Source organism: Pan troglodytes, chromosome X (genome assembly GCF_028858775.2).
Source record: "Pan troglodytes isolate AG18354 chromosome X, NHGRI_mPanTro3-v2.0_pri, whole genome shotgun sequence".
NCBI classification, from domain to species: Eukaryota; Metazoa; Chordata; class Mammalia; order Primates; family Hominidae; genus Pan; species Pan troglodytes.
In genome coordinates, this window is record NC_072421.2 from 55,666,006 (window position 1) to 55,681,839 (window position 15,834).

Genomic DNA, 15,834 nt, shown 5'->3' on the forward strand with positions numbered 1-15,834 from the left:
AATAAAAGATCTGGGCTGTGGATCTAGCTCTCCTACTTACTCATGTCTGTATATCTCAGTTGCCATGTCTGTGACATGAGGTTAATAATACCATGTTATCTTGCAGGGCTGTGATGAAAATCAGTTGAGATCATCTATGTGAAAGCACTTAACCGAAATCCAAAGGCACTCGATGAATGAAATGATTTTTAAAACCATTAAGGAAGACTCAGAAATATAATGTGATCTATACATATGTTTTTCCCTTCCTTAAATGAACTCATCAAGGGTTTAAATATGTGCCAGATGATCACCTATTATGCAAGTCACCGTAGTTTGCACATAATTCAGTTTATGATTCCTCTTGAAGTGACTTTCTGCTTCCAATCAAAGCTCAAGAATTCCACCTAAAAATGTTTTTCTGCTCAAAAGCTCCTTTTTATTATTTCCATGTTTTGAGCCTTGTTCCAGAAAGCTGAGGTTTCTCCAGGTCTGACCACTAATCAGTGAGACATTGGTGCCTCTTTCTTCAGTGCTTCTAGCAGGCCTACTGATAAGCTCCCTAGATGAGATACACTGCATAAAAAATTGATGCCCAAACGACAGCTTTAAGTGCCTGCTAGATATCTGTTCTTTCAGAAGTCTCTCTCCACCTATCTCTCCAGTAAAGATGGACTTAAAACTAAAAGACTGTGAATTTTGGTACAGTCTCCATGGCCAGGTCCCAGGGCTGCTGGACTGGGACATGAGGAATGAGTTATTTCTGCCTTGTACCACAGACCAGTGCTCTTTAGCTGAGCAAATCCTTGCCAAATACAGAGTCGGAGTAATGAAGCCCCCAGAAATGCCTCAGAAGAGGATATCCAGTCCTGATGGAGATGGTCCTCCCTGTGAACCCAATCTGTGGATGTGGGTGAACCCCAATATCGTGTGCCCCCTTGGCAGCCAGGAGGCCCCAAAGCCCAGTGGAAAAGAGGATCTGACAAACATTTCTCCTTTCCCTCAGCCCCCACAAAAAGACGAAGGGTCTAACTGCTCAGAGGACAAAGTGGTAGAGTCTCTGCCATCTTCCTCCAGTGAGCAGTTTCCTTTACAGAAGCAGGGTATCCATTCCCCCAGTGACTTTGAGCTCACAGAAGAGGAGGCTGAGGAACAAGACGACAACTCCCTCCAGTCCCCTGAAATGAAATGTTTCCAGAGCCAGAAACTATGGCAAATCGACAGCCAACAGAAGTCCTGGCAAAGGCCCCCTCTCAATTGTAGCCACCTTATTGCCCTAGCCTTAAGAAACAACCCCCACTGTGGCCTCAGTGTGCAGGAGATCTACAATTTCACCCGACAGCATTTCCCCTTTTTCTGGACAGCTCCGGATGGCTGGAAGAGCACCATTCATTACAACCTCTGCTTCCTGGACAGCTTTGAGAAGGTGCCAGACAGCCTTAAGGATGAAGATAATGCAAGACCTCGCTCTTGCCTTTGGAAGCTCACTAAGGAGGGGCACCGCCGCTTTTGGGAGGAGACTCGTGCCTTAGCCTTTGCTCAAAGGGAGAGAATCCAAGAGTGCATGAGTCAGCCAGAGTTGTTGACCTCTCTCTTTGATCTTTGAAATGCCATTGCTCCCTTTTGGAACACCGCCTCCCTTACTGTGCCTACTTATCCCCTGACATTCATTAATCTCTAAACTTACCCAGCCTGGTTGGTGCCAAGTCTGTCTTTAGCTACTGTTACAATAATGGTGTTAAGTAAAGTTAGAGGTGGGTACAGGGGAGACAGAACTTAAATCCAGGTGGAGAGTCATGGAAAGTCGCACGAGGAGAGTGGCTGTCGTTCCAAATTTTGAGCAAAGGAAAAGAAATCCTAGAAACAATGGCATAGAAACTAAGGAAAGAAGGGTGTGTTTTGTGAAAGAAAGGAATTTTGTTTATAGAGAGTATTTTCACACATGAAAGTGAACAGTGGAATATAAAGCATAAAAGGTAGGATGGAGCCGAGCCATGGAGAACCTCGAGTGCCATGTGAAGAGAATTTGACTTGTGATGAAGAATCAAGTTTCCCCCTCTACCATTCATCAGCTACATCTCCTTTTTAAGTAACCCATTTTATCCTTCAGAACCTCACTTTTCTATTTCTGGCCCTGGACTTCTAAGCCTTGTTTCTTTGTCATCCAATTCCAATACTGACAAATAATTCTAAACAGCTACTTTTAGTTTGTATGTTTAATGTCCTGTGAAATATTCCTGTATTAACCCCAAGCCTTTTGATGATAAAGCTTTATTTTCTATTATTTTTAGTTCTCAAGATTTTATTGAGGATATGCTAATGTGTCAAGGTCCATCTTAGATGCTGAGGATAAAAAGCTGAGGGATACTAGTGGGAGACATATTTATAATGTAAATATGATGAAACAGATGTGAGAAATTGACATGGAAATGGGGAGACATTCTTCCTGGGAAAGACATGAAAGGGCATTGGAAAAAATACATTTTGAGCTAGTTTTGAAGAATAAATGGCAAACTGGAGTACAGGCATTACAGAGACAACAATGTGAACAAAGTGGATGGAGTATTTGGGGGAATGGCATGAAGTTCAGTGTGACTTAACTACATGAGGACCGTGAGTGACTAAGAGAAAACTATTAGGTGTTTGGACTTCATCTTGTGGGTTTTTAGGAGCCAAGAGACATCAGTGGAGTTTTGCTAAAAAACAAAAAAAGAAACAAGCCAGCAGCAACAACAAACACTACAGCATTTGTTTTTCTAATTTCAAAATTATCTTTAACATCTTTTTTATGCAAATAAACTTTTGTTTATCAGATTTAAGCATAGCTTTTTGCTTCAATGATATTAACATATATCCAGGAGAAAATAGATTTTTAGGTATAAATTTAGTTGCAAAACCTTCATAATGGGGGTACAAAAACGCCTGTAAGCTACAAAAGCAATTAATTCAATATAATTGTAACTATTTTCAAAGTTCACATTTTTGTAATGATGTATTATACCTCATACAAAATTGTATATTTAGGTTAAATCACAAAACAACATATGCAAACAGTATTTTTTGAAAAAATTTGTAAATGCTACTTCTGTATCATAAGGCAAAGACCAAGTTAACAGAATACCTTGGAATTAATAAAATATTCTGCATATAAGTAGTCACCAGTTGCTTCTCATTTTTCTCCCAGATTAACACTTACTAGTAAAAGAGCTGGATGCGAAATTAATGAGACTATTTTTATCACAAACTACACTTCTAATATGCCTAGTCTGTAAACTTCTCAAACAAGGCAAGCTTTCATTTTTAGAACTAGACCTGGATTTTTCTGCTGCAACCTGGTACCTCTGAGCTTTGAACTCTATTCAGTATTTTCTGATCCTTATTTCTGCTCTCTGGTTGCATGAAAAAAAGCAGTGGCTGGATATGGTGCTTCTTCAGTAATGTCATGATCCAGATATACCTTCAGAGGAACTTTTTTAAAAAATTATAAATTGCTGTAATCGAGTGCAAAATAAAGGAAACTTGAGTTGCTTCATTCAGCTTCCAATTTCTGGGAGGCTTAAGAATCATAAGAATTCTGGATAACAAAAGAAAATAAGACTGTGTTTATAGAGCTTGTTCTGCCGTATTTTTTCTTAATGATTGCTATTTTATTGTTGCTTTTCCTGTTACATGTGATGTATGCATCAGGTGTTAAAAGGTACAATACTTTCTACAACTGAGCACCTTTTTCTGTAACTGAACAAGCAAAGAAATTACACTGAACATCTGCATCTGGCAGTATGTTTTGGAAAAATGACTAAAAATGGGTTTAAATTTAACACTATTAAATCACATCTAATATTTGATACTACACGATTCAATACAGCTACAAAATACAATTATACAAAATATGTTAACATCAAAGAATACAACTAAAATTAAGATAGCAAACAAAACCTATATAACTTCTTTTTATAGGAAAATATTTTTGAAGTATGCATGTAGCTGCCCATTCTTTTAAAGAAAATGTACTGCAAGCAAACTTATCAAACTCCAGAAAAATCACACATAGCATTACTAAGCATATCCCCCAAAAGTGTACAATATGCACATTCGGAAAACACAAAATTTAAAAAATTGTAAACAACAGGTGAGCTTCGTATTTACAACAATGTGAAAAGAAGTCCCATTTTTAACACTGTTGTATAAAGAATTGTCTTTATATGAAGACCAAATCTACGTTTGATTGGTGTACCTGAAAGTGATGGGGAGAATGGAACGAAGTTGGAAAACACTCTTCAGGATATTATCCAGGAGAACTTCCTCAACTTAGCAAGGCAAGCCAACATTCAAATTCAGGAAATACAGAGAACACCACAAAGATACGCCAGGAGAAGAGGAACCTCAAGACACATAATGGCCAGATTCACCAAGGTTGAAATGAAGGAAAAAATGTTAAGGGCAGCCAGAGAGAAAGGTCGGGCTACTGACAAAGGAAAGCCCATCAGACTAACAGCAGAACCATCGGCAGAAACACTATAAGCCAGAAGAGAGTGGGGGCCAATATTAAACATTCTTAAAGAAAAGACTTTTCAACCCAGAATTTCATATCCAGCCAAACTAAGCTTCAAACTAAGCTGAGAGATTTTGTCACCAGCAGGCCTGCCTTATAAGAGCTCCTGAAGGAAGCACTAAACATGGAAAGAAACAACTGGTACAAGCCACTGCAAAAACATGCCAATTTGTAAAGACCATCAATGCTAGAAAGAAACTGCACCAACTAACGGGCAAAATAACCAGCTAACATCATAATGACAGGATCAAATTCACACATAACAATATTAACTGATGAGTCAAGACCCATCAGTGTGCTGTATTCAGGAGACCCAACTCACGTGCAAAGACACACATAGGCTAAAAATAAAAGGATGGAGGAAGATCTACCAAGCAAATGGAAAGCAAAAAAAGCAGGGGTTGCAATCCTAGTCTCTGATAAAACAGACTTTAAACCAACAAAGATCAAAAGAGACGAAGAAGACCATTACATAAAGGTAAAGGGAACAATTCAACAAGAAGAGCTAACTATCCTAAATATGTATGCACCAAATACAGGAGCACCCAGATTCATAAAACAAGTCCTTAGAGACCTACAAAGAGACTTAGACTCCCACACAATAATAATGGGAGAATTTAACACCCCACTGTCAACATTAGACAGATCAACGAGACAGAAGGTCAACAAGGATATCCAGGACTTGAACTCAGCTCTGAAACAAGCAGACCTAATAGACATCTACAGAACTCTCCATCCCAATTTAACAGAATATACATTCTTCTCAGAACCACATTGCCCTTATTCCAAAATTGACCACATAGTTGGAAGTAAAGCACTCCTTAACAAATGTAAAAGAACAGAAATCACGACCAACTGTCTCTCAGACCACAGTGCAATCAAATTAGAACTCAGGATTAAGAAACCCACTCTAAACCACACAACCACATGGAAACTGAACGACCTGCCACTGAATGACTACTCAGTAAATAACGAAATGAAGGCAGAAATAAAGATGTTCTTTGAAAACAATGACAACGATGACAACATATCAGAATCTCTGGGATACATTTAAAGTAGTATGTAGAGGGAAATTTATAGCACTAAATGCCCACAAGAGAAAGCAGGAAAGATCTAAAATTGACACCCTAAAATCACAATTAAAAGAACTAGAGAAGAAAGAGCAAACAAATTCAAAAGCTAACAGAAGGCGAGAAATTAAGATCAGAGCAGAACTGAAGGAGATAGAGATACAAGAAAACCTGCCAAAAATCAATGAATCCAGTAGCTGGTTTTTTGAAAAGATCAACAACACTGATAGACTACTAGCAAGACTAATAAAGAAGAAAAGAGAGAAGAATCAAATAGACACAATAAAAAATGATAAAGGGGATATCACCACCAATCCCACAGAAATAGAAACTACCATCAGAGAATACTGTAAACACCTCTATGCCAATAAACTAGAAAATCTAGAAGAAATGGATAAATTCCTGGACACATACACCCTCCCAAGACTAAACCAGGAAGAAGTTGAATCACTGAATAGACCAATAAGAGGCTCTGAAATTAAGGCAATAATTAATAGCCTACCAACCAAAACAAGTCGAGGGCCACACGGATTCACAGCTGAATTCTACCAGAGGTACAAAGAGGAGCTGGTACCATTCCTTCTGAAACTATTCCAATCAATAGAAAAAGAGGGAATCCTCCCTAACTCATTTTGTGAGGCCAGCATTATCCTGATACCAAAGCCTGGCAGAGGAACTAGAAAAAGAGACTTTTAATCCAATATCCATGATAAACATTAATGAGAAAATCCCCAATAAAATACTGGCAAACTGAATCCAGCAGCACATCAAAAAGCTTATCCACCATGATCAAGTGGGCTTCATCCCTGGGATGCAAGGCTGGTTCAACACATGCAAATCAATAAACATAATCCATCACAAAAAAAGAATCAACGACAAAAACCACATGATTATCTCAATAGATGCAGAAAAGGCCTTTGACAAAATTCAACAGCCCTTCATGCTAAAAACTCTCAATAAACTAGGTATTGATGGAACGTATTTCAAAATAATAAGAGCTATTTATGACAAACCCATAGTCAATATCATACTGAATGGAGAAAAACTGAAGTCATTCCCTTTGAAAACTGGCACAAGGCAGGGATGCCCTCTCTCACCACTCCTATTCAACATAGTGTTGGAAGTTCTGTCCAGGGCAATCAGGCAGGAGAAAGAAATAAAGGGTATTCAATTAGGAAAAGAGGAAGTCAAATTGTCCCTGTTTGCAGATGACATGATTGTATATTTAGAAAACCCCATCTTCTCAGCCCCAAATCTCCTTAAGCTGATAAGCAACTTCAGCAAAGTCTCAGGACACAAAATCAATGTGCAAAAATCATAAGCATTCCTATACACCAGTAACAGACAAACAGCCAAATCATGAGTGAACTCCCATTCACAATTGCTTCAAAGAGAATAAAATACCTAGGAATGTAACTTACAAGGGACGTGAAGGACCTCTTCAAGGAGAACTACAAACCACTTCTCAACAAAATAAAAGAGGACAAAAACAATGGAAGAACATTCCATGCTCATGGATAGGAAGAATCAATATCTTGAAAGTGGCCATAATGCCCAAGGCAATTTATAGATTCAATGCCATCGCCATCAAACTACCAATGACTTTCTTCACAGAATTGGAAAAAAACTACTTTAAAGTTCATATGGAACCAAAAAAGAGCCTGCATTGCCAAGACAATCCTAAGCCGAAAGAACAAAGCTGGAGGCATCACGCTACCTGACTTCAATCTATACTACAAGGCTACAGTAACCAAAACATCATGGTACTGGTACCAAAACAGAGATATAGACCAATGGAACAGAACAGAGGCCTCAGAAATAACAACTCACATATACAACCACCTGTCTTTGACAAACCTGGCCATAAAAAGAAATGGGGAAATGATTCCCTATTTAATAAAAGGTGCTGGGAAAACTGGCTAGTCATATGTAGAAAGCTGAAACTCGATCCCTTCCTTACACCTTATACAAAAATTAATTAAACATTAGACCTAAAGCCATGAAAACCCTAGAAGAAAACCTGGGCAATACCATTCAGGACATAGGCAAGAGCAAAGACTTCATGACTAAAACACCAAAAGAAATGGCAACAAAAGCCAAAATAGACAAATGGGATCTAATTAAACTAAAGAGTTTCTGCACAGCAAAAGAAACTACCATCAGATTGAACAGGCAACCTACAGAATGGGAGAAAATTTTTGCAATCTACCCATCTGACATAGGGCTAATATCCAGATCCAGAATCTACAAAGAATTTAAACAAATTTACAAGAAAAAAACAACCACATCAAAAAGTGGGCAAAGGACATGAATAGACAGTTCTCAAAAGAATACATTTATGCAGCCTCATCATCACTGGTCATCAGAGTAATGCAAATCAGAACCACAATGTGATACCATCTCACACCAGTTAGAATGGCAATCATTAAAAAGTCAGGAGACAACAGATGCTGGAGAAGTTGTGGAGAAATAGGAATGCTTTTACACTGTTGGTGGGAGTGTAAATTATTTCAACCATTGTGGTAGATAGTGTGGCGATTCCTCAAGGATCTAGAACTAGAAATACCATTTGATCCAGTGATCCCATTACTGTGTATATACCCAAAGGATTATGAATCATGCTACTATAAAGACACATGCACATGTATGTTTATTGCAGCACTCCTCACAATAGCAAAGACTTGGAACCAACCCAAATGTCCATCAGTGATAGACTGGATTAAGAAAATGTGGCACATATACACCATGGAATACTATGCAGCCATAAAAAAGGATGAGTTCATGTCCTTCGCAGGGACATGGATGCAGCTGGAAACCATCATTCTCAGGAAACTATCACAAGGACAAAAAACCAAACACTGCATGTTCTCACTCATAGGTAGGAATTGAACAATGAGAACACATAGACACAGGAAGGGGAACATCACACACTGGGGCCTGTCAGGGGGTGTGGGGCTGGGGGAGGGATAGCATTAGGAGAAATATCTAATGTAAATGATGAATTGATGGGTGCAACAAACCAACATGGCACATGTATACCTATGTATCAAACCTTCACATTGTGCACATGTACCCTAGAACTTATAGTACAATAATAAAAAAAGAAATTAATTCTAGACAAAGGAAAGACTATAACCTTCCTAAGAATACGGTTGAGGCTGCTTCAACAGGCTCCTGGAAATAGAGTGAAAGCTATCTTTCAATGTAAATGGTCTAATGGAATGGTTCAGCAGTGTAGAGTGAAAGCATTTAGGTAATTTCTTCCCTAAATATGGAGTGCTTCCTTGAAATTCCGAAGCTCTTCTAATTAACAGTCAGCAATTTGGAAAATATGTGTAAAAGATACTTTTGTCGACTACTCATGAATTAGGACGTTATGGTCTTTGAACTTTAAATTGTATCATCTGATGTCTCAAGGCAGAAACCTGTAATATGTAACCTATGATAGGGTTAGAGATGATTCTATCATATGTGCCTTCAATCTAATTACACACAGTAGCTCATGAAGACTGACAGGAAGACAGGGAGCATGCTTAGCACAGGCATCTTATACCCACCTTGAACATCACTGACCTACATGCATGCTCCCTACTACATCAGCCACAGAAACCTGACTGTCTCTTGCCATTTTATTATTCAGTCACTCAAGGGTTCACTGCAGAAAGGATTTAAAATGCAATTATTCTTTAAGAGCCAGAGAATTTAAAATTTAACAAAATCCAAGAACAGTCATTTGGGTCTTCATACAGGAAAGAAAACATCAAGCAGGTTGCTCACTTAGGAACCATGAAATCTCAACTCAGATATTATAACCGGAGTGAAATTGATTGTTAGGAAAAATCATAACTTTGTATTCTATCCAACAGAACATGAAAATACGGAAATCAACCTTGAAACAGATTTTAATATACCTGATTTGCGTTTACTATTTTCAATAACAGAAAAAGATGGGTGTAGAATTTATGGAATTCACCCAAAATCTCACAAATTGTGTTAGATCTGGTACTAGAACCTCCTTCAGTACTCAGCATATTTCACACAAAGTGGTATTACAAATGTATTATATATTTATTAAAAGCAGAAATTAGAAAATAATCTGAAAATTGTTAGCTGTTGGTTATAGTCACAAGTAAGAAAATGCTTTCATATTTGATGATTCAATATGGCTTTGACCCCATTTGTTTCTGTATCTGATAGCGTTTAAGTCTTCCAGTCAGGCATTTGGGGTCGGAACAACTTTTCAAAGAAAGCCTGCATTTGAATTGTGTTTTTAAAGGGGCAGTAATATTCTCTCTTTTTATTATCAAAAGTATAGTATTGTGAAAAACAGAAAGCATGTAATTTTGCCTCTTAATGGATAGCATACCTCCTTCTGGCATTTTAAATTACTCTAAATTTAGCAGAATTTTCTCCTGGACATCAGGACCATCTCTGCATTCATCCCCAGTCTTTGACTCAGACATCTCCTGGAGATCAGTTTCCAGGTCAGGCACTAAAAAATACAAAGATTCTTGATTGAAGCAGGCAAACAAGAAAGGCAAATAAGGAAATGATAGTATTCTTTTCCTCAGCGTTATGAAATAAAAGCCCGTGGACTACTGTGCTAATAAATGTCATGTAAAGATGTCACACTTTTGTTTTCCTGTATTATAAGATCTTATCTTAAATGACAGTCTGAGGATAAATCACACCACACCTACATTTCGCATACTTTACCATTGTGTATTATGAACAGTGAATATCGACTAAGAAATCTGAAGTCTGGATAAATTTTAATCATAAATGAAATGCAATTTTCTAAAAGATTAGATCAATGTATTTGGCTGCTTATGAGAAATCTTACAATTGAACTCCCATCCCTTGTTGAGGTAACTTGAAAATTATTTGGATAAAGTTAGTTAACGTTATGCTTAGGTTCAAGGGCCCTATATGTAACTTTATATAAATGAATCACATTTAGAATAATGTACCAAAATAACAGGAAACTAACTGTCTTCCAGTGAGGGCACAGGAAATTGAGTGCAAAGAAATTAGTGGTCATCATTGACAGTTATATTCTGGAAACCTCTTAACAATGAATTGCTAAAATAATCCACGTCCCAAATTCTGCCAATGTTTAGTGTGAAAATGGTATCCACTGAGTAAACAACTTCTGATTCAACTTATGGTACTTTGAGTTTTCTAATTATGAAAATGCTTCGGAAACTTTTAAAAGCCCCTTCAAAATCATACTAATATAGCGACCTGTATGCCAGTGTCCTGAATTATCCACCTTTTACCAAACATCCTGAAAAAATACCAATCAAAGGATACCACTCTAAGAGTGGCTGTCATTTATTGAGCTCTTTTCTGGAGTTGCTATTCTGCTTCATTGGACTGTGTTTTGTCCTGAGCCAATACTGAAGTACCTTACAGTACACACACATTCAAAAAGTATCTTAAGCAAAACCACTGACCTTTCTTATTACAACATGGATAACACAAACCTTGGGACAAAATATGAATTTTGTCTCCATGAGTCAAGGGTTCTTGGTAAACCTCAATCCCTGAGCCTCAATTTTCCTATTTATAAAATGGGGCTAACATCCCTATGCAAATGGGCTTTATTCAGGGTGTTACAAGGTAGGATGACTTGGCACTCTACATGCTATTAAAGGGTGTTTATAGCACTGTTGATGCAATGGCTTAGAAGATCATAAAGCAACATTCTAAGAAGAACACATTAAACAAGTGAAATACTGCATATTTTTATACATAAAATTAAACTGCTTCATCTGATTTAGCAAGGACTATATTTTCAAGCATACAAAATACATCCTGAAGAAAAAGAAAATATTCGTTACATCCAGGGACTGCATGAAGCTGCAAACTATACCCTTTGCTTTTCCAGCGAACTTTCAGCAAGTGTTTGAGATCCTTTCCTAATGTTTTCTTTCCTCCTGTTACTGGTCATGACGTAAGGCATGATGCACACATAGGCCTCCTCCCCACCATAGACATTCTTTCTTTCCCTTCCCAGCACCTTGAATCTCAGCTGCACCCTGATCTTCTCTCTCCTGACCAGGTGTAGGATCCCAACTTTCAGTGGGTGGTTCTTGTGGTTGAGGCTCCTCATCACTGGGCTCCTGGGACCATGGCTGCATGTGTACAAATAAAAAGTTTTGTTATCAATACATGTCAATAATGTAAATATACAGAATACATAGATATTTCTGATCATAAGTAAGTCTAAAGACATTTCTCCAACACTATTCCATGTACTTATTATTCATAAAGTTATTCTTCCCACAGAGAGGTTACTCTAAGACAGAATTACCCTCAAGGGCTTTGGAAAGTGATTTAATCTATGTTGGGATGGATGTGTGCAATCTGTTATGAATAAGCATACGGAGGAAGTCATGGGCAAAATCTGGGGAACACAGGGTTATCCATCCAGGCAAAACCAGAATGTATGCCAGGTACAGTGGCTCTGGCCCGTAATCCCAGCACTTTGGGAGGCCGAGGCAGGTGCATTCCCTGAGCTGAGGAGTTTGAGACCAGCCTGGGCAACACGGTAAAACCCTGTCCCCCGTCTCTAGTAAAATACAAAATGAAATTAGCTGGACATGGAGGCATGCGCCTGTAGTCCCAGCTACTCAGGAGGCTGAGGCAGGAGAATTGCTTGAACCCGGGAGGCAGAAGCTGCAGTCGCCAAGCCTGGGCGACAAAGCAAGACTTCGTCTCCAAACAAACAAACAAACAAAAACAACAACCAAAAAAACAAAACAAAAAACAGAACATAATCCTCTTGGATTGGTCTTTCCTTCATGAGATGCCATGATCATTGTTTATCAGCTTGGAAGACCTTTAACAGTGTATATATACTAGTTCAACAACACTATCACAAAAAGAAATTTCTGCTAATAGAAAACAACGAATGTTAAAGCACTCACAAGCATAGGCCTAATCAGCTCAGGAGTTTGTAAACTTCATCTTGGTCTAGGCCTACATGTTGATCTTCCTCACCAGATTATATTTCACTCTGCAAAGAGAATACAAAAATACTGTGATTGGGAAAATGGACTTGAGAGGATAGCTATATTTGAGCACTTCCATGGCCAAATGTTAACTTGTCATTTTTTTAAAGTTTGGAAATACTTTGAAGGTAAGTCCCAGGGCAAGTATAACTTTGTGTGCCTTCTGAATAGAATGCTTGCACAGTCACTTAAGGTGGTGAAGCTAGCCAAGTAATGCCTTAAGGCTCCTGGCAAGAGTCACTGGATATCTCTGATGTGGTTTGAGGCATTTCTGGGACTCAGATACCTCCAACAGCACCCACAACACGTGCCCCATTTTAACCCGATCCCCTTCGCACCAAGGCCCTCCTTCCTTCCTAGTTGTGGCCCTGACAAAAAAGAAGGCCCCTGGCTGTGGCGCCATGTGAAAAGGATGAAGACCTCCAGGCCCTTCTCCCTCTGAGTCTCCCTCCCCCTGATGACCCTCTGGAAGCCTGCTGGCTCCTCCTCACCCTCACTCACACTTCAACTCCCAGTTGGATTGGCCTGTGGACCTACCTGCTGCATCTCAGTAGGAGAGAAAGAATCCAGACCTCAGGAACTTGACCTCACAGCTCCAGGGAATTCACCACGTGGGCGAACGGGTAGAGTAGAAGACGCCCAGTGAACATGCGCACTGAGGTGGGCGCCCAAAGAGCATGCACAGTGAGATGTGTGCTTGCCTTAAGGGCTGTGGTGTCCCTCCTTGTTCCCCCTACCCCTGCTCTTTCCTCCATCGCTTCCTAGGACCCCACTAAGGACTTTGGAATCCATCCTCCCTTGTGTGTTTTTTTTATGCCTCTGAGACTCAAATATCTCAATATCACCATTCAAAACTCACTCTGTGTTCACCTGACCCTCCTGCCCTCTATGGCCCTTGTTCCTCCCTTGTCTGGGCCCCTCAAGGGAGCAAGTGCATGGTGGTGTTGCTGACTTCTAGTAGAAGGATGAGGATCTCTATCAGGCCGTGGACCAAGTGGCCCAACCCATAGGAAGTCTGCTCACTTTCCCTCATGTTCACTCACACTCAACTTTTGGGAGGACTGATCTATGGACCTATCTGATGTGTTATAGTTAGCAAGAAATAAGTCACAACATTTCCTCCCACAGCTCTGCAGGGACAGAAGGCAGAGAGCATGGCCCACAGGGAACAGGAATTTGCATAGGAAGGGACATGCACATTGAGCCAGGGACTTTCAGGGAATGCCAGAGTTTTCCCTCTGTCACCATGATAGCAGCAGCCACTGCCATCATACTGGCTGCAGCAGGGAAGCCCAGCAAGAGCTGCATGCTCTGTGGAGCCAGCAAAAGCCAGGGACAAGTGGGATCCCCACCTTTTACAAGTTGGGGAGGGAGCCCCTGGGTGCCCCTGCAGCCACCCAAACTGCAGTTGAAGACCCAGACTTCTGGCTCTATGGAGCAGGCAGGATCCCTGCCCTCCTGGGTGCAGCTGTAGCCACTGGATCCATGGCTGCAGACCCAGGAGCTGGGGACAAGTGGGAGCCCCAACCCTTCAGAGTTGGCGGGTCAGGAGCTCCTTGGGTGCAGCTGCAACTCCCCTCCAAGGCGCAGGACCCAGGTGTGTCTGCAGCCTGCACTCTCTGAAGCCTGGGAAGGCCCCCACTGTCCCTGGGGAGCAGGGAACAGGGGACACTGTCCCTGGGGAGCAGGCTCAGAGGTGTCTGCTCCCACTACCTGGTCTCTCCCTGCTCCCAGCACCCACTATGATTTCAGAGCAGGTTGTGGGCTGAGCCCCTGCACTCTCACAGCTCAGATGGGCTTGCACATGGGCAGGTCAGCCCTGGAATGCCAGCCCCCTGCCACCTCAGACCCCTCCAGAATTTGGGTGCCAAGAAACATGAGAGGGGAAGCCAAGGGGGTGCTGAGGGCAGCTGGGTAGTGCTCTGCAGGTGCGAGCAGCCTGGGCACCATGGACTGCAGTGGGAGGCAGACAGGGTCCAGAGCAGAAGGGGGTGGTCCTAGGTAAGGCCCCACCTTCAGGCCAGGGATGGGCCAGGCTGCCAATCCCAGAGACCAGAGTATGGACTTGTGGTGCCTTTTCTAGGCCCACCCATGGACTAATGTACATGCACTTTCTCCCCTCTGAGGTCCGTAAATGCCTGGGACTCAGCCAGAGCAGGGCAGAGGATGGGAGACAATGGGACAACCAGCTGCAGAGAGGAGCTACCCTCTCCAGGGCCTCCTCTCTGCTGAGAGCTGCAGATGTTGGAAAGACCTGCCTGCAGAGAGGAGACACACTCTTCAGGGCCTCCTCTCTGCTGAGAGCTGAACACTTGACCTGACGACCTGCCTAAAGAGGAGCTACTGACTGTGGATCTCCTCTGAGCTGTTCTAACACTCAATAAAGCTCCTCTTTGTCTTGTTTACCCTCCACTTGTTTGCATACCTTATTCTTCCCGGATGCATTAACAAGAACTTGAACAAAGGTGCCACCAGACACAGAGGTTTCCAGCCAGAAAATTGACTGCCCAAAGATCCCATATAACCCGTACCCACATCCACAGGGCATTTTTTAGTAAAAAAAAAAAAAAGGAGGGGGGACTTAAGAGAGCTTTTGTTTCTTTGCCCAATCTCCTGCATTGAGAAACACTGGAAACACGCAGTCCCACGTCATCCTTAGTGGAGGATATATTTCTTTTGTGACAGAAATAAGGAATTTTATGTCTGTATTTACACGTGCTTTTTTCTAAGGATATTGCTCTGTTGCCAAGGCTGGAGGGCAGTAGTATGACCATACCTTTCTATGCAGCCTCCAACTCCTGGGCTCAAACAGTCCTCATGCTGCAGTCTCCCAAGTGGGTGGTACTACAGGTGTGGACACACCTGGGCAATTGATTCATTTATTTTTAGAGAGTGGTCTCACTATGTTGTCAATGCCAGTCTCAAATTCCTGGGCTCAAGCGATCCTCCCACCTTGGCCAATTTTTATACATGGTTTGATTAATGACTTTTTTCTGTGGTTCTGAGTTTTCTGCCATGCTTCCAGTAATGTAACAATAAAAGATCTTACAGGACAATAGTCCTACTGCATTTTATTTATTTATTATTATTATTATTATTATTATTATTATACTTTAAGTTTTAAGGTACATCAGACTAACAATTATTACACGTCAGATTTTATGTCACCATTATGCTTAAATGACACATTGACCAAGACATAAAATGAAAGATTCTG

General features: G+C 40.8%; 1 protein-coding gene across 2 annotated transcripts in view; it reads left to right on the forward strand.

The window, feature by feature from the left end:
• Positions 1-15,081, forward strand: part of FOXR2 (forkhead box R2) — a 44,417-nt gene extending 29,336 nt beyond the window's left edge. Inside the window, exon 4 of one of the 2 annotated variants that reach the window (XR_001714196.2) lies at positions 14,744-15,081. Coding sequence is in view for 1 of the 2 variants with exons in the window: in XM_016944361.2 (XP_016799850.2) it covers positions 650-1,585 (936 nt within the window). In the remaining variant the exon portion in view is untranslated. Of the gene's footprint in view, positions 1-106; positions 3,137-14,743 lie in introns of those variants that run through there. The other variant, XM_016944361.2, reaches the window with a different exon arrangement.
• The last annotated feature ends 753 nt before the right edge of the window (positions 15,082-15,834 follow it).